At 34.6% G+C, this 26461-nt stretch overlaps 1 protein-coding gene across 5 annotated transcripts; it reads left to right on the forward strand.

Annotated features, from left to right (window-relative positions):
* The first annotated feature begins 5476 nt into the window (after positions 1 to 5476).
* On the forward strand, positions 5477 to 26393 carry LOC141666102 (serine/threonine-protein phosphatase BSL1-like). 5 transcript variants are annotated; one of them, XM_074472093.1, is made up of 21 exons: positions 5478 to 5909; positions 6013 to 6073; positions 6339 to 6417; positions 6500 to 6579; positions 6666 to 6760; positions 7362 to 7461; positions 8735 to 8804; positions 9780 to 9881; positions 10119 to 10200; positions 10310 to 10480; positions 11341 to 11470; positions 11823 to 12021; positions 12106 to 12270; positions 12583 to 12821; positions 17966 to 18050; positions 18138 to 18236; positions 18306 to 18505; positions 18669 to 18744; positions 19549 to 19684; positions 19764 to 19903; positions 25770 to 26393. In XM_074472093.1, exons 1-21 carry the CDS (start codon positions 5705 to 5707, stop codon positions 25851 to 25853), a joined length of 2598 nt encoding a protein of 865 aa, XP_074328194.1. In that variant the 5' UTR covers positions 5478 to 5704; the 3' UTR covers positions 25854 to 26393. The 5 variants fall into 5 exon arrangements, with proteins under 5 accessions (XP_074328196.1, XP_074328197.1, XP_074328194.1 ...); XM_074472095.1 differs by lacking the exons at positions 19764 to 19903; positions 25770 to 26393 and adding an exon at positions 19333 to 19402 and having other exon boundaries at positions 5477 to 5909; positions 19549 to 19687; XM_074472096.1 differs by lacking the exons at positions 19764 to 19903; positions 25770 to 26393 and adding an exon at positions 19316 to 19402 and having other exon boundaries at positions 5477 to 5909.
* Positions 26394 to 26461: the final 68 nt, after the last annotated feature.

Genomic DNA, 26461 nt, shown 5'->3' on the forward strand with positions numbered 1-26461 from the left:
TTCAAACTATGAGTTCAACTGTGACTCCAGTCACAGGGTTACCTACCACCACCATACCCTCAACCTCAAACCAAACAGACATCCCATCCATTTCAAACACTACACCCCAACCTTCTCACCTTGTAGTTCAATGGCTGCAGGATGCTCAAGCCTACTACAGTAAATGATCTTTGGGTTGAGCAACTTGCAGGCCTGGCCAACATTACCCAACAACTCCTTATAACAGATATATCAAATCAAGACTATCAAGCTTTACTACTTTCATACAAGGAGGATGTTGAGGAGCAGAAAAAAAAGATTCCGGAAGAAGCGGATGGTAATGTGTATGCATGACTCTCAAAGGACTTCATAACAACCATGGAGGGGGCCTTAACAAAGTTCAGAGATGAATGTGTCATAATTTTAAGTAACAATTCTAAGGTTCTCACTCCTCAGGAGGTTTATGATGACGTGATAGAGGTGTATAAAGCTCAATTGAAGGCCTTTCATCATGTTGGAAGAGCCATGGAAAGTACTCTGGTCAAACATCAAAATGAAGTCGAAAAGATGTTCAATGACATGATTGATGAGCTGATGCCTACTTTGCAAGACATCAAAAACAAGTTCAACAGATTCTCAGACAGACTACAAGCTCTCTCTCTCTCTCTCTCTCACTCCTATAGAAGAAAATGTGGTTAAGCTAATAGAATCTTTTATAGCTCTACATGAAGTGATCTAGAATCAAATAACTCAACACAATGACACAAAGGTCAAAGTGGATCAACTTTACAAGGCTAGATTTGAACCTTCAGCCTTGGTCATAGAGGAGGTAAAAAATGTTGTGCATAGTTATGTTGGTTCTTTGGCAACATCAAGCTCAGTTCAACCCTTGTCTACATCAACTCCCCAACAAATCCAAAATTTGCAAGATCAAATCTCATCTTTCCAATCTTCCAATGCTTCCTAGACAGCTCAAGTTTCCCAGTTGACAGCTTTGGTGCAGAGTCAACATAATGATATCAGGTCCCTAGTAGACTCCCACAAACATCTCCAAATGCAGAATTATGTCTCTTTGGGAGCTATTATGGGTGCCTTGAACATACCTCTCCCTGCTATGCCATAAGTTGTTAGGCCAGAAATTTCTAGTCCTCTACTCTTGCCTGCTACCAAGACTAAGGGGTAGGGCTATAATTCGAGTCGGGCGGCTCGCGAGCTCACCCGGCTCGAACTCATTTAAGTGAGCTCGACTCGACTTGTTTAGTTGAACGAGTCGAGTTCAGGCAGATTTTCCGGCTCGTTTAATTTCCCGAGCCGGCTCGACTCGACTCGTGAAATTAAACGAGCCGAGTTCGGGTAGAGTCTTAGACTCAATTAAGTGTAAAATTAAACGAGCTCGACTCGTGAAATTAAACGAGTCGAGTTCGGGCAGAGATTTAGGCTTAATTAGTTAAACGAGCCGGCTCGGCTCGACTCGATTTATCTCGGCTCGAATTACGTCCGGCTCGAAACTCTGCTCGCTCGGTCTGAATTACAGCCCTACCAAGAAAGTGCAAATATTTCACAATCCCCAAAAACCGTGTTAGGGGTAATATCAGACTAATCATGACACTGGAAACTGATCTGAAGAAAAAAAGAACTAGACAAATGAAGATGAGGAAGTGATAAGAATTTTGGAAAAATATTTGCAGAATGTTGAAACCATGTTGCTAAATATTCAATTCAACACCAAATATGACTTGGATGATGATGAGCAGAAGAATGAAGAGCAATAATCTTCTGACCAAGGCAACTGGAAGTAAGGTTGATGAAAAGAAGAAGGATGATACGAAGAAGGATGATAGGAAGAAGGGAGATGAAAGTAGGAGGAAGAAAAAGGGAGGAGAAGAAAGTAGCAAGAAAAATGTCCGACAGATCCAAATCTCACAAACTCAAACCTCCAAATCTAGCCAAACACCATCTCAACAAAGTCTACCTCAAAATCCAAAATTCTTGTATAAACAAACAGTAAAACATTACTCAAAATACCAATCAGATCCATTCATGTCACAGTAAAGAATATCAAAAACCTACCTTCATTCAAACCTCCAACTAAGCCTCACTTCAAGAGTGTTGGAAGAAAACCAAGGAAAATGCAAGCTGATGCGGGTGTCATCTAGAACTGTTTCGATCAAAATGATTTTCTGCCTCTAAGTATGAGCATTACAGATGATGACTATTTTCAACATTTATCTGAAAAAATTATCAAAGTTTGTGTTGTTTCTCAAGCAGAAGTGAGAATCTACTATTTGGATGGCTCCTTCATTTTGCTTAGCAGGGAAGTAATGGAAAAAATTTCAACCACAGAACTGAAGAAGGTAATTAGCTTTATGAAGGACAATGATTCAAGTACAAGGATGTGGAAGGCTGTGATGTCTGAGAGGTTGAAAGAAAGAAATGAAAGATATGCAAAAGTAAAGGCTGAAAAGAAAGAAAGGGATAAGAAGTATGCCAAAGAGATAGAGATGTTTGAAAAGAGGTCAAATGAACTCAAGGTAAGGGGGCTGAGTAAAATTCAAAAGATGGACATTTCCTGAACATTCAAATTGGCAGATTCTCAAGATTCATAGTTGGTTACCTCAACAGTTACTCATCGGATGAATGCCTCAGGCTGGTAGAAGCCTTAAGAGGGACATAAATAATAGAGGAACTCCAAGTACTTGTAAATCTCAAGGACCTCATTAGGAAGGAACCAGGCTATGAAAAATTTACTTGATGGTTGTAATTATTGAACTTATGTAATCATCAAATGTATAAAAATTTGTATTTGTCAATCTGCCAGTTTTTATGTAATTGATTTTAGCTTAGGGTTAGTCTTGTTATCAAGCATGAATTTATGTTAAGCAATCTTCTCACAAATTGGGGGAGATTGTTGTGCAAGACATGCCTGTATAATAACAAGACTAAGTCACATTGACAACCCTGAGATTTAGTTGTTTGATATCCAATTTTGTATTATGTATTATATTTTTGAGTCTGTAAAAAGGTTAGAAGTTTAAACTGGAGGGTTTTTCTGTGAACAGATTTCAGCTAAGGAATAAACTCTGGAAGAAGATCAAGCCATGATCATGCCTGGGAGAAAAGTGTAGAAGCTTAGAGTTGGATAAAGCTGTTCTAGGAAAAATGTTCTAAGTCAAGGAATCTACAAGTCACAGATCAAGCAATATTGAAAAGTTATTCGAGAAGTCCATAATGACTTATCGAGAAGTCCAAATGGCTTATAGAGAAGTCTCAGGGATATTGACAAGTCAAATGAAGATGTAGAGAACCAGAGATATCGACAAGTCATTTCTGCACGTAGAGAACTCAGAGATTTCGACAAGTCAAATGAAGATGTGAAAAATTGGAGATATCGACAAGTCAATATGTAGAGATCTCAGAGATATCGACAAGTCAATTCTACATGTAGAGATCACAGACATATCGACAAGTCATTTCACATGAAAAGATCAAGAGACCTCGACAAGTCAAATATACCTATAGAGAACTCAAAGATCTAGATAAGTCATTATACTTATCGAGATGTCACTTCTCTATAGAACAAACTGGAGATCTCGATATGCCTCTCAATTACAGAATGCGGACAAGTTCAAGATTCAAGATTTCAACAAACTATTTATTCACTAGATTGAAGAGTCTACAAAGTAGCTGGGAGAATACAAGATCAAGGGTCAATATTAACTGGACAAAGAATGGTCACGGACCTGCAATATTCTACACAAATTTGCTAAGCTATAAATGAAAATAGAAAAAGGTTGCTTTAGAAAGTAGTTTAGTACATTTTAGTGCAAATCTTGTAAACCCGTGCTGCTAGTGTATAAAGCATGCACTGGTCCTTAGTTTAGTGGTAACAATCAGATTCATATTTTCTTTTATATTTACTCAAGCAAGAAGTTGGGTTCTTATATTTTTAAAAACACAGAATTTATAGCAAGACAAACTTAATTAATACAAATTAAGTGAGTTTTAAAATATTGTGCTTGTTGTTTTATTTCTGTTAACACAATATCTCTGCAAATATAAACCGCTTTGTTCACACAATATCCAAACAAGTTTAAAAAGGCTAAAATACAAAGAAACACATTCACCCCCTCCGTGTTGTACTCAATATCTAACAGTTTCGTCCCTTTTTACCTCTCCCAACAATAAACATAGTAACAAACTGAGACCAAACATCATAGTTAGAACCTCCTTTCAATTTCATTCCGTCTGAAATTGACATCGGTTCTGAAGACATCATCTCGTTCCTTGTTGGACTATTCATCGAGGAGACAATAGATCCACCCATTGACGATTCAAGAGAAAAGTAGGTACTTGTATTCTCCATTATAACAAGTTTAGAACGATATGTAGAGAGAAGTAGGCTCTGATACCTACTAGAATTATAGGGACGAATAATAGAAACGTTTATTGAGAAGAATGGTTAATTCTCATATATTAACATCCATCTCACTCAGACCCGTTTATTCGGATTTGAAAAGTGGATCACTAGGTGATTTATCCCTTTTTGGGCCTAGCGTCCGGTCAATTACTAGCTGGAGATCTCGTCCCATTTATGGGCCCATCATAGTACACATTTTTCAATTACCCGGTAAGAACCTCGTCCCATTTATTTGGGTCCACCAAGGTACAATATCAATATTTTCAATAATTATTGAGAATATTGTGGTTAGCAGGAAGTCGAACGCGAGTCCTCTTCTTGCCAACTCGAGCTCTGATAGCAACTAAAATTATAGGAACAATTAATAGAATCTTTTATTGAGAAGAAATGTTAATTCTCCAATATTAACATGTAATTTTGAATAAGAGATGCACTCCAATCAAATTATATGAAATTAATTCAATCTCATTACATAGAATAATGGTAGAATCGTAAATGGCAAGTGCAATATTAATATGTAACAAAATCATAGATAATTTTTACAAACATGGTAATGTATCTTTAAAAATATGTATTTTAAACGAAGATATATACAGTATTTATAGTTTACATATACTACCCTTCTAGTGTAAAATAATAAAAATATTGATTGATGTATATACAACCAGTGTCACATGATCAAAATATTTGTCCTCAAATGTTCTATTTCGTCACAGCTCCTCCTGAGTTTGATTTTATCTCGATCCCGATAATTTTTAGAATATATACTGAATTATAAGATTAAAAGTTATATTAATTCGAAAAAATAATTATATTCCTTTAATCTCATACGAGTATAAAGTTAATACTAAAACATGTTAATTACCCAAGTATCAAATCATTTTATTTTAAACAAATATTAAATTATATAAGTTGAACCACCAAATATTAAGAAATAAGTCTCGAAAATCTTTAGCATTTATTTTAAGATATATTTTCGTAGTTGCTTTACAGGTCATTAGGTAAAAATAGAAAGACAAAAAAATCAACTTTAATTTCCTTCCAGAAAACCTTATCTATACGACTATGATACCCGCTAAACAAACGCCAAAAATAAAATAAAAAAAACATTCAAACTTGATCGCCTAAAACACCACTTAAACACACCACCCCTACTAATTTCCGGCGACACTAATCGCCGGCGTCTTCAAACTCGTATAATCTCTCATCCTACACACATACACACAGCAAATCAAAGTGTGCATACAAATAATTATCTATAATTCTCACATATAGAACTACTAATTGAGTTTTAATTAGTCGATTGCGATGGCAGCTTCTCCGAAGAAGCCATGGCTATCGCCGGCGCCGACATATCAGACTTTCGAGTCGTTTTGGGACTCAGACGATGATGCTCCAGGTCCGCGATGTGCTCACACTCTCACCGCTATTGCTCCGACAAAAACTCACGGTCCTCGTCTTATTCTATTCGGCGGCACCACTGCAATTGAAGGAGGCGGTGGCTTCGGAATTAGTATGTTGTCGTTTCGTTTCTGCGTAAATTTATCTTTATTGCGAATGTTTATGAGGAATTTGATTGTTAAGTAGCTATAATGTTGTTGAGTTCTGATTGTTAGGGTTGGCTGGTGTTACTAATTCTGTTCATTGCTATGACGTGCGCTCCAGAAAATGGACCAGGCATGTTTCAGTTATTTCATCTTTGTTTTAGTGAATTAATCTAAACTCTCGAGATTTGATAAATGTATAAATTATGAATTAGTTCAAAATATGTATTTTATAAAGTATGTCACACTCGAGCTCGGCTTTTAAACTTAGGTCAAGTATTAATGAAAAGTATATGAGTAGCTGTAGTGGCTTATGGATAGTTTAAATTGTTTTTATTCTTGGATGAAGTAGCGTGACATTTAACATATGCTGTGGTTATGGCTGAATTGTACTACAGAATAAAACCAACAGGCGAGCCTCCTTCACCTAGGGCAGCACACACAGCTGCTGCTGTTGGTACCATGGTTGGGTTCCAGGTTAGTGGAACTCACAAACAACTAGAAATACTGTTACTTTATTGAATTTTTTGGTTTTTGCATTTTCTGTTTGCACTGCTAGGGTGGAATAGGTCCTTCCGGTCATTCAACAGATGATCTTTATGTTCTTGACATGACAAATGACAAATACAGATGGCATAGGTAGATATCTGTACGATTTTCATTATTTGCAGTTTCATTTATGTTGGAGATTTCATGAGATCCTCTTGGCTACTGATTTAATGTAGAATTGTAGTTCAAGGAGAAGGTCCTGGTCCTCGATACGGTCATGTAATGGACTTGGTTGCTCAAAGATACCTTGTTACTGTTAGTGGCAGTGATGGTAAGTTCACTTTGTCTTTACACTTATCACATGAGATGTTTATTCACGTTTGTCAATTACAAGGAGTTATTTTACACTCTTTAAGGTATCAGTTGGGGTTCTTGAGTATTTATATGTCTCTATAATTATGATAATAGATCACCTGTCTTAGTTTTTGTTTTGTTTTGTTGTGTTCACTTGCTTTATTATCTCTTGCTTTTTATGCCAATGTGTCATAGAGTGGTGCTTATTTTTTAAAAGCTTAAAATTGCACTGAATCGAAGTCACTGTATAACTTCCAGCAGATTGACAGAGTATTATTCATGGTCTACTACAGATTTAATTTACTTTTTACTGGGATCATCTCTTAGTTTATCATAACCTATATGGCTTTTATTTTCGTGACCATTATTAAGAAATGAAAAACCTTCTATATATGTGACAGTAGTCGTGAAAAGTTAATTATTAGTAAACAAAATTTATGTCAGCGCCTATTCCCTTTGTGCAATGTTTATTAAATGCCTAATCTGTAGTTTGTAATTTGTAAACATTATCTCGCCAATTTCGTTCAATATCTCAATTATACTCTCACCTGCACAGAAGTAAATTTTATGTCCTCCAGGAAAAAGAGTACTGTCAGATGCTTGGGCTTTGGATACCGCTCAGAAACCATATGCTTGGCAGAAAATTGTTCCAGAGGGCGAATCACCTTCGGCTAGGATGTAAGTTAATCATAATAGATTCTAACTGCCTACGGTGTTCTGAAAAAGCTGTTAAATTTCCGTTTTAATTTGTTATGGAGGCATCTTAGTGTACAACTTGATTTTTACATGGCCATGTCTCTCTTGTGATATTTATCAAATTTCCAAACCAGCTTGGAGGTCTTTGATACAGTAAACTTCTGTTGTACATGGAAAATAGGGTTCTTATCTGGAACAGACTCATAATTTAATAGTCTACATTTTCAAATATTTGAGTAATACTAGTTTTCCTATTCTTTGTTGCTTTCCTTTATCATTTTTTTGCTTCATTGTTCTCTTTTCTCATATCCGATCCTTTAAATATTTCCTTGGGCATCTTTTCCTTTTTTTTGTTGTTGGTTTGAGCATCCTATGTAGGGGTACATGGATAAAAGAGTGCAAGTAGTACATATAATCTTCCAGGCATTGCTTTTGCAAAAAAATATAAGAACTAAAATTGAAAGGCATATAAGTTAGTAATGTTGGTTTTCTTACTCAGATCTTACACTTACTCAGTTCATAGAGTATTTTTCATTTATTTCCCTGTTACTTTGCCTGTTTATGTTAGAATACCAATATAAGATCCTGGAAAGGGCCTTCCTATAATCATAGGCTAACAGTTTATAATCATAGGCTGTACCTTGGGTGAATCCCAAAAGTATGTCGTTGTAAGTAGCAAAATGGTCATATATGTGGCACTTCCTTTCAATAATCTTTAATGGCAGCTAAATAGTTATACTGGCTATGTGTCCAGGATTGTATGGTACCAAAGTTTTCTGCCATTTTTTGATTGCAGATTCTGAATCTCTGTATTTTATGTTATTAACTATATTGACTTTACCCTATTTCATGCTCAAGTTATCATGTATTACTCCCCTCCCTGCTTATAGGCAGCAACTAGAAATATTTTTATACAATCATTTCTATGAGTAAGATCTTGGTACATGTTCTTGGGATCGTTGTCGGTTGCTAAGAAACATCAGAAACTTGAATCTACTAGTTTCTGCATAAACTTCATTATTCTGTGGTGTTATAGAGGGTAAAGTTGCGACAAAGTCACACACAATGACATAGGTTTTGTACCCTAAAGAGTCTATGTGACATAGGCGAGGCCAGCGGTAACAACTTATTTTTTCTTGTTTTTAGATTTAGTAAAAATACTGCACATAATTTTATTATTTCTTTCAGTTCATGTCCATTACATTATCAAAACATATTAGACTTTGGTTTTTAAAATTTATATTATTCGATGTAGTTATGCAACAGCCAGTTCCCGCTCGGACGGAATGCTGTTGCTTTGTGGGGGAAGAGACATCACAGGCACGGTAAGGTCTTATATTCTATTAAATCGAGGTCTTGTGCATTCTGTTTCAATGTCTAATGACCCCTGATGTTTGTTCCTTCAACTGTTATTACATTAATTTATGCTTTAGTTGATTGACCCTTTTTTGACCCGTTCTTTCTACAAACTCTTTGTTAACGGAAACACATATCCTATGTTACTCGGACTCGGCAAGAAGTGTCCGACATGGATATGTGTCCAAGTATCGGACGCGGCAACATTTTTAAAAATATGCTTGTTTTTAGCCTAAATTAAGTGTCCAAGTCCGAGTGTTTATGTTTGAGTGTCGAGTGTCCGACACGGGTACTCGAAGGTAGAAGGAAGAGACCAGTAACATAGCACATATTTTTTTATTTTAGTTGTCAATTAACTAATCATAAGCTTAAACACAAAACGCAGTTGGTCTTACTTTACCTTACATATATGATGTATGTTGCTACTGTGAATAGAATTGGAATTCCACTTTAGTTTTATCATTTATCAATAAAGTAATAATAGAAGAAGTATGTCATGACGTAGATTCTGCGTTTATAAGAGAGTATTTTTTACTCCGTAAATTTCCTTTTACTTCCTCCATTTTAAGAGAGTAGTTATTAACTTATTATTGTATCGGAAATGAAGTGGATTAGTGAAGTGGGAGATGAAATGGAGTACTCTTGCAACTAGGCAGTACAAGTTAATGAAAAATGAAGTTCAAAACAAATCTTTATAAGATGTACCTAAATATTATAGCTTGGAGTTTACATTAAAGTCAGTCATGTAACTACTAGATTGTTGAAGTTTCTAATTGTTAGAGGAAAAGGTTTGATTGAACAGATGATCCTTTCCTTGAGCAACATTATTCTGTTGAATCATCTTATGATTTCATAATATCGAAAATTTTCTCTGAAATGGATTGTGCATGCTTTTTTATGTAATTATCTGATACCGGTACGTATGTATGTATGTGCACCTGCAGCCACTAGCTGATGCTTATGGACTGCGCATTAATGAGAATGGCCGATGGGAATGGACCATCGCACCTGGCGTTTCTCCTTCATCAAGATATCAACATGCCGCTGTAAGTGTTGATGGCACATTTCACACTTTGGCACTTCGCCATTCTCTCTTCTTCCACCTCTCTTCATATTTTTTGTTTTGTTCTTGGAATAACGTATAATGTTGAAACTCCGGAGGGCCCAACTTTAGTAATTATGTTTTATTTGGTGTTGGCACTAGATTTGAGATATTGGCATGACAGTAAAGTTTTTCTACAATAGTTGTTGCTAATTTAGTTTACTTCATGATACCGGTTTAGGTCTTTGTGGGTGCTAGGTTGCATGTTACTGGAGGTTCTGTCAGGGGAGGACGGGGTGTTCATGGTGAAGCAGCTGTTGCAGGTAGTCTATGAATTAGGTTGTAAGCATAATGGAAATTGCAGTACCTGTGAATTTTGAACTTGGTAAATCCTAAAGCATTCTCTTCTCTATGGTAATTATGTTATGGTAGTACTTGATACTGCTGCTGGAGTTTGGTCGGATAGAAATGGACTGGTAACTTCTTCATATACCAACAAGGGGCAGACTGAGCCAGATCCTTGTTTAGAACTTTTGCGTCGCTGTCGTCATGCTGCTGCATCTGTTGATACTCAAGTATATGTTTATGGTGGACTTAGAGGAGGTATTGGCTTACGGTTATATATAATTGTTGGATTGTCTATTAGCAAAACCTGCATTGCATAATTGACTGATTCTTCTATCCTGTTTGCACACTTTTACAATGTGCCGAAAGCATGCACACACAAAAAATTTTATATATTGTTTGTCATATATATTCTCATATGGCATGTTATGTGAAACATATCTACATGTTATGAGAAATTTGCCTGTTTGGCAAATTTTATAAGTCAACTTAATGACTTATAAGCCCGCAACAGTTTATCTACGAGTGTTTGTCGACCCAACTTATAAGTTGAATTTACAACTTATAATCTGAAAAGTAGAATGTTAGCAACGACATATTTTTTCTCAACTTATTTTGATCTTTCACTTTTTTATTAATTTTAATTTTAAAACATATATTTATAAATGTTAATCTAACTTAAAAATATAAGAATTAAGATAATATTTTTAAAAAAATATTTATTTTAGTTCATTTATGAAAAAAAATCTGACTTATAAATAAAATTATCCAAACACTTATATAACTTATAAGTATTTATCGGCTTATCACTTTTAAGTCACTTATTCATTTTAAGTCTAAGTTACTTAGTTTAAGATTTCCCAAACGGGCACAGTTTATCAATTTGTTCTCGACACAATTCTATAATTTTGTGCAGAAAACTGTATTTGAAAAAGTAAGAGCAAGTGCAAGTGCAAATTGAAATTATTCTATTACTATTTACTAGTACATTTTCTTTTACTTTGATGGCTTCTATTTAGACAGATAAGGATGCTTGGAATTGGATGTTAGGATTGCTTTTTTTTTCTTTTGCCCATTCTAATTTGGCATTACAAGATCCTTTACCTTCCGTGGCACAGATGTGGTGTTAGATGATTTTCTTGTTGCGGAGGACTCTCTAGCTCATTCTGACCTTAATTCTCCTGCTTCGATTTCTGGGAGAGCCTCAATTAGAAATCTAGGTAGCTCCATGTCTACTGGTAGCTCCAGGTAAATGTTGTATATTAAGTTCTCGACTTAATTACATTTTAATCTGACCATTTGCTTACTGTATATTTTATTTCTTTAACTTCGTTTCTTTTCATAAGGCAAGATTAGGTTAAATGGTATCTATGTACTCGTGTATGTTGGTTTAGTTTATTAGAAAAATAATCTTACTTGAAATGTGGGAACCTCATAACCTCCTCCTCAATATTCCTCTCCGTCCTTACGTTCTACACCTATACTCTTGGTGGCTCAACCCAATTCGATGTCACAATGCTACTTTGATTCTTCATTCTTGAAGGGAGATCATGAGTTTATTTCGTATCTTTAAATAATTGCAAAAATTCATTTTTGCCAGCATGGATAGAAATTCTATGACGAAACTGGCCGAGGCTTCTGCTGCAGAAGCTGAGGCTGCAACTGCCGTCTGGCAAGCAGCGCAATCTTTATCTAGTACTCCTGAGGAAACAAATGTGCCAGATAACAACTTACAAGCCGCCGAGACCACTTCAGATTGTAGTGACACTGAAGCAGATGTTCGCCTGCACCCTAGAGCTGTATGAAATCTTGTGCATTTCGATTTTGAGAGATGCTTCTGTTTATGTAAATGCAAATGAATATCATGATTCCCGATTCTACAGGTAGTTGTTGCCAAAGAGACTGTAGGAAGCTTGGGGGGAATGGTAAGGCAATTATCTTTGGAACACTTTGAGAACGAAAGTAGGAGAATTGTTCCGATGAATTATTCATCACAGCCTACGAAAAAGTTTACGAGGCAGAAATCTCCTCAAGGTCTGCATAAAAAGGTAAGCAATGTTGGAATAGTTGAAAGCCGTCATCTTCCTATGTTACTCGGACTCGGTTAGAAGTGTTCAACATGGACACGTGTTCAAGTATCAGACTTGGCAACATTTTAAAAAATAAACATGTTTTTGTCCTAAAATAAGTGTCCAAGTTGAAGTGCCCATGGCCGAGTGTCGAGTATCTAACACGGGTACTCAAAGTTGAAATGAAGAGTCCGAGTAACATAGTCTTCTTCTCTGTGTATTCCTTTCTTTATTGTAGAAAAGATTTTAGTCTTTTGCATTATTTGTATAATCATACGTTCTTTTGTACAGGTTATATCTACATTGCTTAGGCCTCAAAATTGGAAACCTCCTGTTGATAGGAGTTTCTTTCTAGATGCTTATGAAGTGGGGGAACTTTGTTATGCGGCTGAACAAATTTTTATACATGAGCCTTCAGTTCTTAAATTAAAAGCTCCCATCAAATTGTTTGGTGACCTACATGGACAATTCGGGGATCTAATGCGATTATTCGATGAATATGGAAGTCCTTCAACAGCAGGAGACATAACGTAAGTTTAAAAGTGAAGTTTATGAAGATTTCTCCCTGTGTCATATGTTTTAATATATACTCCGTAAGAATTAGTAAGTGCACTCCATGCTAAACTGGCACATTTTAAATCTGTAGTCGATTTAGAGTTAGGTATATATATTGTGATAGGTTCAACAATCATTGTGTTTCCAAACGCTCTAGTCATGTATTTAGAAAGTAGTACCTTGGGTTTGGCAAAACTGATGTTAATATTTTTCTTGACCGGACCAGAGATTAAGTGCAGCACTGTGTTCTATAAATTAAGTTGACAAAATCAGTCCTTATTGTTAAACATCTCAGTCCTCAGATTCTAAAAGCTACTATTAATAGTTAAAGGGTGGTACTTCATAGTTAACATTTCTAATGAAATCTGAAATTGAATGCCTTATTCAAAAGAATAATGTTGCATTACCAATGATTTTCTTAATTAAATTAATCAATTTTCTTATTGTTACAAGATGTCTGATTATTGTTATGGCCATGGTAGGTTCTTTTTTCTTTCCTAGAGCAATATGTTTCAATAACAATAGCTATACTGTAATATACTTGAATACATACATACATACATATACATACACACACATACATATATACAATATTACATACATATATACACCATTGCTCCATGAATAACAGTTTTAGATAAAGAACAGATAATCTCACATAAAATTGCACTTAGATTATAATTTTCACACGAAAAATGTTTTTTTAAGAATAAATATAGAATCTAACAAAAAATTAGGATAAAATGTAACATGATTACTGTTCTTTCCGGTTCTTTGTTCTTTATGTAAGAGCAAGTCTAATGCTAAATGCAAAATACCTATAGCTATTGTTATAATATAGCACCAGATAGTATTTTTTGGTGTTAAAATAAAAGTTGCACTCCAATGCTAGTTTCATAACTAGTTTCAAATTTACATAAATCTTATAACTTTAACCTAATTCAATATAGTTTTGGTACTTTGTGATTTACAATGCAATAATTGTTTAACTTTTTCACTCCGTTTGTAGTGATAGATAATGCGGCAAGGATGCATATATGCATCCATGGTTTAAAATATAGAACCAAGGATGCATATATGCATCTAGGTATGACACCCTTTCGAGTTTGAGTTTTTTCTTTTTGCATTTGGTACTATAATATAACAATAGAACCAAGAATAACATTGCACTAAACTTGCTCGAAGGATATTCTTTATAGAGTGCTACCGTGTCTGGGGTCAGGTTCCACTTAAAACCGGCTTAGACTAAAACATTGTGAAGATATAGGTTCTTTCGCAAAAGATACTACTATATTTTTTTATTTACAGTTTTTGCATCTTCATATTTTGTATACATTTATATAAGAACTAGCGTAGGCACGGGCCTGTATATATATATTGATATATTATCTCGAATAAATTTGCATTTATATAGAAATAATTTTTGAATACAATAAATAATTATTTTAACTTTTTACTGGATTTTCTTACCTCTTTTTGTTTTCATACATACTATTGCAGGGATAACTTATGTGTTCAGAGCTTAATTTTTATCGTAGAGTTCGATTTTAACTTACCTCGATAATTTTGAGATTAAATATTTATTTTAAGCTCTATGATCCCAATTAATAAAAAAAATTAAAACTATATCATTATAACTAAAATATTTGAAGTTTATTTGCAGGGATGTGCATCGGGTCATTTCGGGGTCGGAAAGTACTATCCCCGTCCTGATCCCCTAACACATCTTGAATCCTAAACGGGAATTCTTTTAATCACCGATTCCCGCCGAAACCGGGATTCCCACGGGGATGCGGGATATTAAAAATAATAATTTATATTTTTAGTATATTTTTTAAATAAAAAACAGTCTACTAATTCGTAATATATAAAAACATTGATAATATTTTATAATCTTAATATCAAATCATATTGAAATTGATTAATAATGCAAATGAATGACAAATTAAAAATATGTATTATATTATAATGTAAAAGAATTGATCAATAAAAGTACTGATTATTTTAAAATTATTATATTTTTTAAATACTATTTTCATAAAAAATTATTTAATAATATATATATATAAATGAATATGAGGTGAGTGAAACTAATATGAGGTGGTGGCATTTTTTTAATTTTATAATAAAACTACAAAAACTAAATAAAAAGGAGGCACGTAAATAATATAAATCAACATTTTATACTCAAAAATTAAAGTAATAAAAAAATAATTTGATAAAAAAGAGAGGATGTGCCTTATCTAATAAAATTTTTAAATAAATTGAAGAAGTTATGTAGCACAATGGTAGTGATATGAAGTTTTTGAGTAGAAAGTTTGGGGTTCGATACTTATTTTTAACAAAAATTCCGTGAGAAATGACATTTTTAAATTTTCAAACATAAAAGGCAAAATTGTAATTTGTCGCCATTAAAATGACTCAATTTACCCATAGTCCTCTTTTAATATATCGAAGGAGATACAATTATACGGAAACTAAAAAAATGGAGTTACATAAATAATATAAAGCAACATTTTATTTACTCAAAAGTTAAAATAATAGAAAAAGAATTATGTTAGAAAAAGATGTTGTGGTTTATCTAATAAGATTTGTAATTAGGACTCAATGTGATATGTAACATAGTGGCAGTGACATGTACTTTGACAATAGATGGTAAGGGGTTCGAATCTTGGTATATATAGAATTTCTTCTTATTTTTAGCTTAAATTATATAAGGGTGCCATTTGTGTAATTTTTGAAAATAAAAGGGTAAACTCGTAACTTCACAGCCATTAAAATGGCTCAATTTGCCCTCAATTTGCCCTTGGTTGCCCTTTAATATATAGAAGGAGATGAAAGAAATATTGCATTACACTAAAAATGATTTTTAAATTTTTTTTTTAACATGTAATTTGTATAAATAGATGATGTCCCCCAACACCATATTGAATAATTTACAAGGAAATTATTGTATTTAACAATAGAACGACACTAATCTTATATTGCGGATAAATACGAGTTGATTAAATACATATTTAAGGCTCATATTAGTTTTAAGTTCTAAATCAAATGAACTTCTAATTTGAACCTAGCCATGTATTATCCTAGATGTTATAAGCGTAAGAGTGCAATTACTGCCAAAAGTCAAGAGTTTGATTCTCTTGAGCAACATTTTATATTATTTGTGATAATGTATGCGTAAAAGGGATAATATTCAGATATTACCAAAGGTCAAGTTTTCAAGACTTATTATTAACATATTTAAATCTAATATTTAGAGCTCAAAATATACGATGTGTCAAAGATTTATGGTTTCAATCTCGTCAACAACATATTTAAATCCAATACTTATATTATTAGTTATAAGAACACTACCAAATGTTTAAAGTTTTAATCATATTAATAAGAGCAAGTCCAACAGTTTGCTAGTATCTTCCTTATAAATATTATAAAATATTAACTCTTAGTAATTTGAGGACATAATTTTATGTTTATGTTTCAATTCCATCAATGATCTTTAAACCCATCCCTTATCATTATTATAATAATAAATTTGAAAAGATATGAAAAAAGTGGAAGAAAGAGAGAGAAAAAAGTGGAAGAAAGAGTGAGAAAGGAATATTTTATTAATAAAACTGAAATAAGGGAGAGCTAGTAGTTCTTTAGAGACAAGGCGAATGTGACTAAGACACTGTTGGAGTGTCAATTTAAGCCAAGTTCCTTACATTTGAACTTAAGGGCCCATTTAAAGATGCTGTTGAACTTGCTCTAACATATTAAAATGTATATTGTGTCCTATATAAAGTAAGTGTAAGAGGGATATTATGAAAGTATTACAAAAGGTTAATGATTCAATTCTCAAATGTAATATCTTTATTATGATATCCAAGAAAAAGATATCGCATGTGATGTGACTTTTGACAAAATAAAGACACGACGCGTGACTTTTTGACAAACAAAAGTATTTATATACATATGTATCATATTCGTGCATCCTACATGTCTAGTCTGCGTATGATAGACACTATCAGAAGTATTATCAAAGGTCAATCAGAAGTATTATCAAAGGTCAAGAGTAAGAGTAAGATACTAAGTAGGTAAATGATTTCAATTTAAATAACTATAAAAAAACACATAGATATTTATGTTAATCTTAAGTTAATAAGTACATATACATATACCCCTGCTGTGCAGGGATGGATATAAGCATATATTGTAAGAGTAAGATATAATTTACCCAAGTACTGGTGTACGACTAGTCTACTATAGGCTTAGAGTTTGATTCTATGAACAAAGTATTTAATGTTATATTTATTTTTAAACCTCTCAAGATAGTATCAAAGTTTAGGGTTCGATTCTCATATATAATTTATAAAACACAATATTTTTATTTGAATTTTAAACATATTATTAAATTTTTTATCTAATATTATAAATAGGCTCATCCAAGCTACACATAGGTATATTTTAAAAAGGATGTCTTCTAGATTTAACATGATGCTGTAATCTAATATTTACAGCTCTAAAAATACGAATGAATCTCATAAACGACATAATAAATATGATATTTATGTTACGAGTTCTAACAACCTTAACAAAAATGCAGGGTTAGAATCGTGTCAACAACATATTAAAATTCAATATTCATATTAGTAATTCTAAAAATACTAAGGTAAATGATTCAAATTTCAACAAGTACAAAAAAACACAAAAAAAATTAATGCATAATATATATTAATATAAATTAATGAATATTCATAATAAAACCTGTCAACAGGGTAGTATACTTAATAAATCTAACCACTCGACAGAGGTTAAACCCCTTGCCTAAGTTGAAGAATCGAGTCTATCCCAAACCCACATTCTTTATAAGCTCGAGTTCGCTGATCCAAATGCAACAAGCTCACTAAAGATCATGATTTGTCGACCCACTTACTAGTGGGACTTTAGCTTGTATTCTGAACAGTTACCCGCATGTTTCAATGTGGTGGGATGGCTGGACGGGGATGTTACATAACTGTTAATTAGTGCTTTAGGAAGTGTGAAATTATGGGAAGAGGAAATATCAATTACCAGCTTTGTTACCATTCTGTAAATAGTTAGTGCTTATTGCCTAATTTTTTTTTAAATTTTGCAGTTACATTGATTATTTGTTTCTTGGGGATTATGTTGATCGAGGACAACACAGCTTGGAGACTATCACTCTGCTCCTTGCGTTAAAGGCAAGCTTCTCTTGACAATTTTAATACTTGGTTATGTTTTCCAGTGCTACCTCATTTGATGATACATGATTTTGATAAACTATTCAGATTGAATATCCTGAGAATGTTCACTTAATTCGAGGAAATCATGAGGCTGCCGACATAAATGCACTCTTTGGTTTTCGCCTTGAATGCATTGAGAGAATGGTATGGTGGGTAAGCTATCGTTTTTAACTATTTTGAGCTCTAAGCCTCTAATAGTAAATGGGTTTTCAGGGTGAAAATGATGGAATCTGGGCTTGGACGAGGTTCAATCAGCTTTTTAACTATCTTCCGCTTGCCGCCCTTATTGAGAAGAAGATTATTTGTATGCATGGAGGCATAGGGAGATCAATACATTCTGTAGAACAGATAGAGAACTTAAAAAGACCCATAACCATGGATGCTGGATCTTTAGTTTTAATGGATTTGTTGTGGTATGTTTTTAAGTTCATTACTTCATCTGCTGCTTTAGGTGTTTCCCCCAATTGTTAATGATTGGTGCTTAGATAGCTCGTGTGACGTTTGGTTGCTAGAGGGTCCTGCATGCGCTGTTGGCTGCATTTTATATGTTCCAACAAAGATGTATGTTTTGTGCAGGTCCGATCCCACGGAAAATGACAGTGTTGAAGGCTTGAGACCCAACCCTAGAGGGCCTGGCCTTGTCACCTTTGGGGTATGTGTGCTGTTATTTCCTTGCTATTATGAAATATGTTAGTGGTTCGATATATTTTGTCAGTATTGGTACAATAATTTCTGTATGCGTGAAGAGCCAGTTGCATAACATTTTATCTTACAAAATCTATTATAAATCCTTCAAGTTAGGGATATAGTAGTAATAAATATTAAAATCATGTGCATCTTTAAATACTAATACATAAACAACAGTTGATGTGCCAGGATCCTGTGAAGTAGCTGTTTTTGGAATATGTATCTGATAGCTAGTGGACTGTTCATTTTTTTCTGCAGTCTATTTAACCCTGCCCTTCTTATTTAGTTATGGACAAAACTCAGCATTCAGATGAAGATGGTGTTAAATAAAATAATTAGAGGAATATGGATATAAGAGATACAATGAGCATCTTAAGAAATTAAATATATAGTGTAATATGCTAGAAGCTAGTTATAGTTTATTAAGTGAATAGCTAGATTAGAAATTTTACATATTATTATTATTATTATTATTATTATTATTATTATTATTATTATTATTATTATTATTATTATTATAATTGATACAGGCCCAGGTTTTATTTTTGAACAGATTTGGTTTGAGCAGCATGATCATGTAATACTATCAATTAAAAGTTTTCTTTTTAATATGTCCTGTGCAAGTAAGTGTTTGTCTCTAGTTACTGTTTTGTATACTCCTTTTGAGGTATCTCGTTTAATTATCTGACTAACTTGTGGGTGAGCTTAAACCTTGTAAATATTCTTGTAACCTTGGCATAACACGATTATGCATCGTCTCCTCTTGCAGCCTGACAGGGTCACAGAATTCTGTAAGAGGAACAAGTTACAATTGATTATAAGAGCCCATGAATGTGTAATGGATGGGTTTGAACGGTTCGCTCAGGGACAGTTGATCACTCTTTTCTCTGCAACAAACTATTGTGGCAAGTAGTTATCTTCTTTTTTTTTTACTTCTGATTAGTTGCAAAGTTTGTGTCTGAAAAAAAGATATGATGCATTCAGGCACGGCTAATAATGCTGGAGCTATCCTGGTAGTTGGTAGAGGGTTGATGATTGTGCCGAAATTGATTCATCCCTTGCCACCTTCCATGCATTCACCAGAGACATCTCCAGAAAGGGGAACAGATGACGCATGGATGCAGGTAAAATTCTTGCATCTACTAACAAAACAAATTAGTAATTGACTCAGTTCTACAAATTAGTAATCACAAGTTATAAAAAGTGTGCATCACATGGGCTATTTTTATTACTAATTTGGTGCAATTTGTTTTCAAATACTCCTCCATCCCATTTTAATAGTCCAATTTGCAAAATAAAAATTTCCCAAAATATTTGTCATGTTCTTTTAACTAATGCAATTTGTATAATTCCAAAATTGACTAAATTAAGCCACGAGACCCTTCTCATTAATATCCTTGCATAAAAATTGAAAATGCGCAATATTTTATGGTTTTTGTGTGTATATATGTATGTATAAACTTACTTACCTATTGGAGTACGTGTAATTAATAAAATGTGTAAAAAGTAAGTTTTATTGTTGTGTGAAAATGAGAAAAAAGACAATTCATTTTCTATTTATTATTATGTGTAAAATTTGCAAAGTAGACTATGAAAATGGGATGGAGGTAGTATCATTTATTCAATATTTCTATTTTTTTTCTAATTTTTATGGATCAAGATTGTGTCTCTTATGATGGACTCTTGAAATGTGTATTACCAAGGTTTCGTTATCATAAATGATATTGTTGGTTTATAGTCCAATGGAAAGTAATGATTTTAAAATTTGGTTTATAATCCAACACTTAACATGTTGTCAAATTCAGAGGTGAAATGTATGTGATGTGTAGTAATGACGAAGATGATCTACATTGTATATAGGAATGAATGTGTTGGTTACATTACAGATAACTCTACTCAGATTATATATACATCACACAAGAAGCTTCTACACACTATAATTCTAACTAACTTGTAACAAACTGTGATGACAACTGTGATGTCACAATGATGTAGTCTCACTCTCTGTGTTTGCTATATTCTTGTTGTGTTGGGAGGTCTGCTTATGATATATAACAACATCCCCCCTCAAGTTGGCAGTGTGGAAGAGGTTGCACACACCCAACTTGCTGCAGAAGGAACTGAGAATAGAAGCACCCAAGGCTTTAGTGAACATGTCTGCAGGCTGAAGTTGAGTAGAAACATGTTGCAAAGTAATGAGTCCTATTTGTAGTTTATCACGAACAATGTGACAATCATGTTCAATGTGTTTAGTACGCTCATGAAAAACAGAATTATGAGCAATGTGAATTGCAGAGCGACTGTCGCAGTGAAGAGTAATTGGTGTTAAATTCTTTATGCCAAATGTAGTAAAGAGAGAACGCAACCATACTAGCTCACAACACGTATCCGCCATGCTGCGGTACTCAGCCTCAGCAGATGATTTGGAGACAGTTGGTTGCTTCTTGCACTTCCAGGACATCAAAGAAGAGCCAAACAAAACACAATAACCCGTTAAGGAGTGACGAGTCTCCTTGCACCCACCCCAGTCAGAGTCACAAAAAGCCTTCAGAGTGAGTGGAGCAGCAGAGGAGGACATAAGGAGACCTTGACCAGGAGCTTTTTTAATGTACCGAACAACTCGATGGGCTGCCATTAGGTGATCATGGCGGGGAGTTGCTAAGAATTGGGAAAGTACCTGGACATCATAAGCAAGGTCAGGACGAGTGACAGTAAGGTATATTAAACGACCCACCAAACGACGGTAAGAAGAAGCTGTAGATGCAGGTAGAAACGGGCTGTTATTGTCCTGTAAATTATGATTTTGTTCCATGGAATAATTGATGGCTGAGCATTGATGAGACCAGTGTCCTGAAGAATGTCAAAAACATACTTACGTTGGTTCAAGTAAATGCCCTTCGTGGATCTAGCAACTTCGATGCCTAGAAAGTATCGAAGAGGACCCAAGTCTTTGAGCTGAAATTTAGTGGCAAGATAAGTTTTGATGGTGGTAATAAGATCAACATTATTGCCTGTTACCAATATGTCATCGACGTAGACAAGTACAGCTACAAATTGACTGTGCAGATTGAGTGTAAACAAGCTGTTATCGGAGTGTGATTGAGTAAAGCCATAATCTTTCAAGGCAGATGAAAATTTGACAAACCAACATCGCGGGGCCTGTCGTAAACCATATAGAGATTTGCAAAGTTTGCATACAAAAGCAGAGGGATCAGTTATCTGAGATACAGATGAAACAGACGATAATTGCAGGTATCCTGGGGGTAATCGTATATAAATTTCTTCATGAATATCACCGTGAAGAAACACATTGTTGACATCCAACTGAGAAATAGACCAGTTTTGAGTAGCAGCAATGGCAATTAACACACGAACTGTGGTCATTTTGGCCACAGGAGCAAAAGTCTCGAAAAAGTCAAGACCGTATGTTTGGGTGAACCCCTTGGCAACAAGGCGAGCCTTGTATCTATCAATGCAGCCATTGGGAAGATATTTAACTTTAAACAACCACTTGCAATCAACAATATGTTTATCTTTTGGTTTTGGTATAATTTGCCAAGTATGATTATTTTCTAAAGCATTCAGTTCAAGCTTCATGGCCTGAAGCCAATTAGCATCTGTAGAGGCTTGTTTATAGGTGTAGGGTACAGGAACATCTGCTGTAGCTATTAGAAAAGATTTATAGGAAGGAGAAAAACGATCATAAGAGATGTACTGATGCAAAGGATAAATACCTGAAGCCAAAGGCAGAGGAGAGGTGCAACTGGTGATCACATTCTTTGGAAGGCCTGTAAAGTCTTTGAATCTGCTTGGTGCCTTACGAGTTCGAGAGGGTTTCAGAACTGATGGAACAGGGTCTGATGAAGAATCAGTGGGCACAGATGGAGAAGAATTGTTTGATAGACTTTCAGACACAGACAAGAGAGGTGAAGAAGATGTCTCAGCATCTTTGTTAGCATCATGAGATATAGTACTGTGCGGTGAATTATATAGAGTAATATCTGGTGGAATATCAGGAGGAATAGGAAATTGTGATGAGGGTGCACTGAGAGTGTCAGTTTTAGGAGTATTGAAGGGAAACACATTTTCCACAAATGTAACATGTCTAGTCACATACTGTTTTCTGGTATCAAGGTCAACAACCTTGTAACCTTTTTGATTAAACGGATAACCAATGAACACACATTTCTGAGAGCGAGGAGCAAACTTATCAGTGTAGGCAAGTTCATTGGAAATAAAGCATAAACATCCAAATGGTTTCAGATGGTTATAGTCAGGTGTTTTGTGAAAGAGTAATTCATAAGGAAACTTATAGCCAAGCATTTTTGAGGGAAGAAGGTTGATAATGTGTGCAGCAGTGAGCACACAATCACCCCAGTACATGATGGGTAGATGGGACTGAAATTTTAATGCACGAGCTACTTTGAGTAAGTGTTGGTGTTTACGTTCAACAATTCCGTTTTGTTGAGGTGTTCGAGGACAACTTGTTTGGTGAATGATACCCAAAGAAGTTAAAAAAGATTGGACGCATTTGTTAACAAATTCAGTTCCATTGTCAGACCGAAGGACTTTGACGGTAGTATCAAATTGAGTTTTAACATACAACAAAATTATTGAATTAAACTGAACACCTGAGTTTTATCAGAAAAAAGGAAAAGCCAAGTGCATCGTGAAAAGTCTTCTACAATAGTTAAGAAATAATGACATTGTCCATGTGTGGGATATTTGTAAGGACCCCACACATCACAATGCACAAGATCGAATAAGGCCAGACTATGAGAAGTACTAGTAGAAAAAGAAAGTTTATTCTGCTTTGCAAGATGATAGATGTCACAATCATTCAATACATTGGATGGAATATTAGGTAAATCAGGAATGTGACTAAGAACAGTGAAAGATGGGTGTCCTAGTCTAGAATGCCAAAGCTTGTGTAATTCTACAGAGTGTTGTACTTGTACTGAATGAGTAGATAAACCAGATGTATAGTCAAACAGTTGAGGTTGAAGCTTGTACAGGCCATCCTTGAGATCACCAATCTGCTTCCTCATCCTCATAGCAAGGTCCTGAAAATTACACTCATTGGAAGTGAAGATAAGATTACAATGATTATCAGTTGTGAATTGAGCTACTGACAACAAATTGCACTGAAAGGTAGGAACATAAAGCACATGTTTAAGAACAATATCACTGGTGAGGTGTATTTCTCCGGAGTGAGTAACACTTGCTTTCTGGCCATTAGGAAGATGCAGTTCAGATTGCATAGGAGTAACATTTACCAAGAGTGTACAATCAAAAGTAATATGATGAGTTGCCCCAGAATCAATAATCCAGGAAGTGTCTCTAGTAAGTACACTAGTGTGATTAATAAGAGTGGAGGCATGTGATTGAAAACAAGTACCTGCCATATGAGTTACTGTATTAGTCTGAATCCACGGAGCATTGGAGGAAGATGCAGCCTCAGTTGTGGTCTTTAACTTTGCTTGTAGCATAGTAATGATTTTCTGATATTGTTTATCAGACAAATCAGGGGAATCAGCTGCAATAAGCATTGCCTTAGGTTTGGGAGTAGCTGTTCTCAATTTCGGCTTAGGTTGCCCATGTAAACGATGCCACATTTATCTTTTGTGTGCCCTGTTCTTTTACAGTGATCACAAGTCAGAGTAGAGTCAACAGTCCTTTTACTGAACTTTTGAGGACCTGCTTGATTAATTCTAACAGACAGTGCTGAATTATCACTCACGGGATTAGAAATATGAGTGAAGTTTCGTTGATTTTCTTCTTGAAGTAGCATTGAATAGGCATGAGCAACATCAGGTAATGGATTCATGAGAAGGATTTGACCTCTAGTGGAGGTGAATTGTTCATTTAAACCCATAAGAAATTGACTAAGCTTGATATGTTGTTCGTAAGCATCTAATTTCTGAGAACTATGACAGGCACAATTGCAATTCGCACAGATACATCTAGGAATAGGTGACAAACTGTCCAATTCATCAAGTAAACCACAAAATTGAGTAAAGTATGTGGTTATAGACTTTGTACCTTGAGAGAGAGACGCTAAATCTTTGCGTAACTGAAATAGACGTGGCACGTTAGTTTGTGCATACCTAGCAGCCAAATCAAGCCAAATCTGATGAGCAGTGTTCATATAAACAATGCTTTTGCGAATCTCAGATGACACAGAATTAAGTATCCATGATATAACCAGGTCATTGCTTCGTTTCCAAAGAGTTAATTGATGTAACTCAGTAGGTTGAGATAAGGAGCCATCAATGAAGCCAAGCTTCAATTTAGCAGAGAGAGCAATCTGAACAGATCGACTCCAATGATGATAGTTGTTTTTTGATAACAATTCAGTAACAAGTGATAGACCTGGATGATCTGCAGAACTAAGATAGTAAGGGTGATTGATATCGATCGTCGGAGAGAGGTCAGATGTATTTGATGCAGTCGCCATTGATGTAGATGCAGTTACAGCGCAAGCATACGATTTGCGCATATCAATTTAAGAGAGATCGAGAAATCGAAAGATAGAGAAAGAGAGAGAGATTTAGGAATCGCATGGCTCTGATACCATGTCAAATTCAGAGGTGAAATGTATGTGATGTGTAAATTGCAGAGAAGTAATGACGAAGATGATCTACATTGTATATCAGGAATGAATGTGTTGGTTACATTATAGATAACTCTACTCAGATTATATACATCACACAAGAAGCTTCTACACACTATAATTCTAACTAACTTGTAACAAACTGTGATGACAACTGTGATGTCACAATGATCTAGTCTCACTCTCTGTGTTTGCTATATTATTGTTGTGTTGGGAGGTCTGCTTATGATATATAACAACACATGTATGCTGTAGTATTCGGACCGTGCTATCAAAATTTTAGATCAGATTCCTCTTTTGTTTTTTTTCCTGAAATCAATTCCTCCTATGCTTATTATATATAATTAAGATATAATTAGGATGAATCACATCTGCAGGAACTCAACATTCAAAGACCGCCAACGCCTACCAGAGGCCGTCCACAGCCTAAGCTTGATCGGAATTCACTTGCATATATTTGAAGTCGATTAATTTTTTTTCAATAGTTTTTATGTGAAATGCTTTGTCCAGTAGTTGCATTACAGTTCGTCTTTGCTGTCAATCAGAAGAATTTATTGCCTTCGACTACATTGTAGACTTTGAGGGTAAAGTCAAGAGAATTGTATGTATACAGGTAGAGATATGTCGTAGGAAACCAGCAGTTAGCCATTAGAGGTGTCAGTTGTCACGTGTGGTTTGGTGACTGTTATTTGTTGTACTGCTTACAGAATATTACTTGCCAATTGATGGCTAGGGAAGTATAAGTTTAAATATGTTCTGCAGTTGAGGGGAGGGTAGCCCTTGAATTGTGTGTTGTAATGTATGTAGTGATTAGTTTAATTTTGTTTTTAATCTCATTTTTTGAAAAGATGGCTGTACAATTACTCGAAGATTATACTACGATAAGTATTACTTTGGAAAATGTATAACGGGCATCAACAGTTATGTGAATAATGTGTCTGGGTTTAGTCCTTGAATGATACACTTTGGTTGGAATGAAAAAAATTAGCGTTTATTGCGTATTGTAGTTGTATATAATTTATATACATGATGAAAGTATCTCATGAAAATAAATAATAATAATAAAGCT

This window comes from Apium graveolens, chromosome 6, assembly GCF_009905375.1.
Source record: "Apium graveolens cultivar Ventura chromosome 6, ASM990537v1, whole genome shotgun sequence".
NCBI classification, from domain to species: domain Eukaryota; kingdom Viridiplantae; phylum Streptophyta; class Magnoliopsida; order Apiales; family Apiaceae; genus Apium; species Apium graveolens.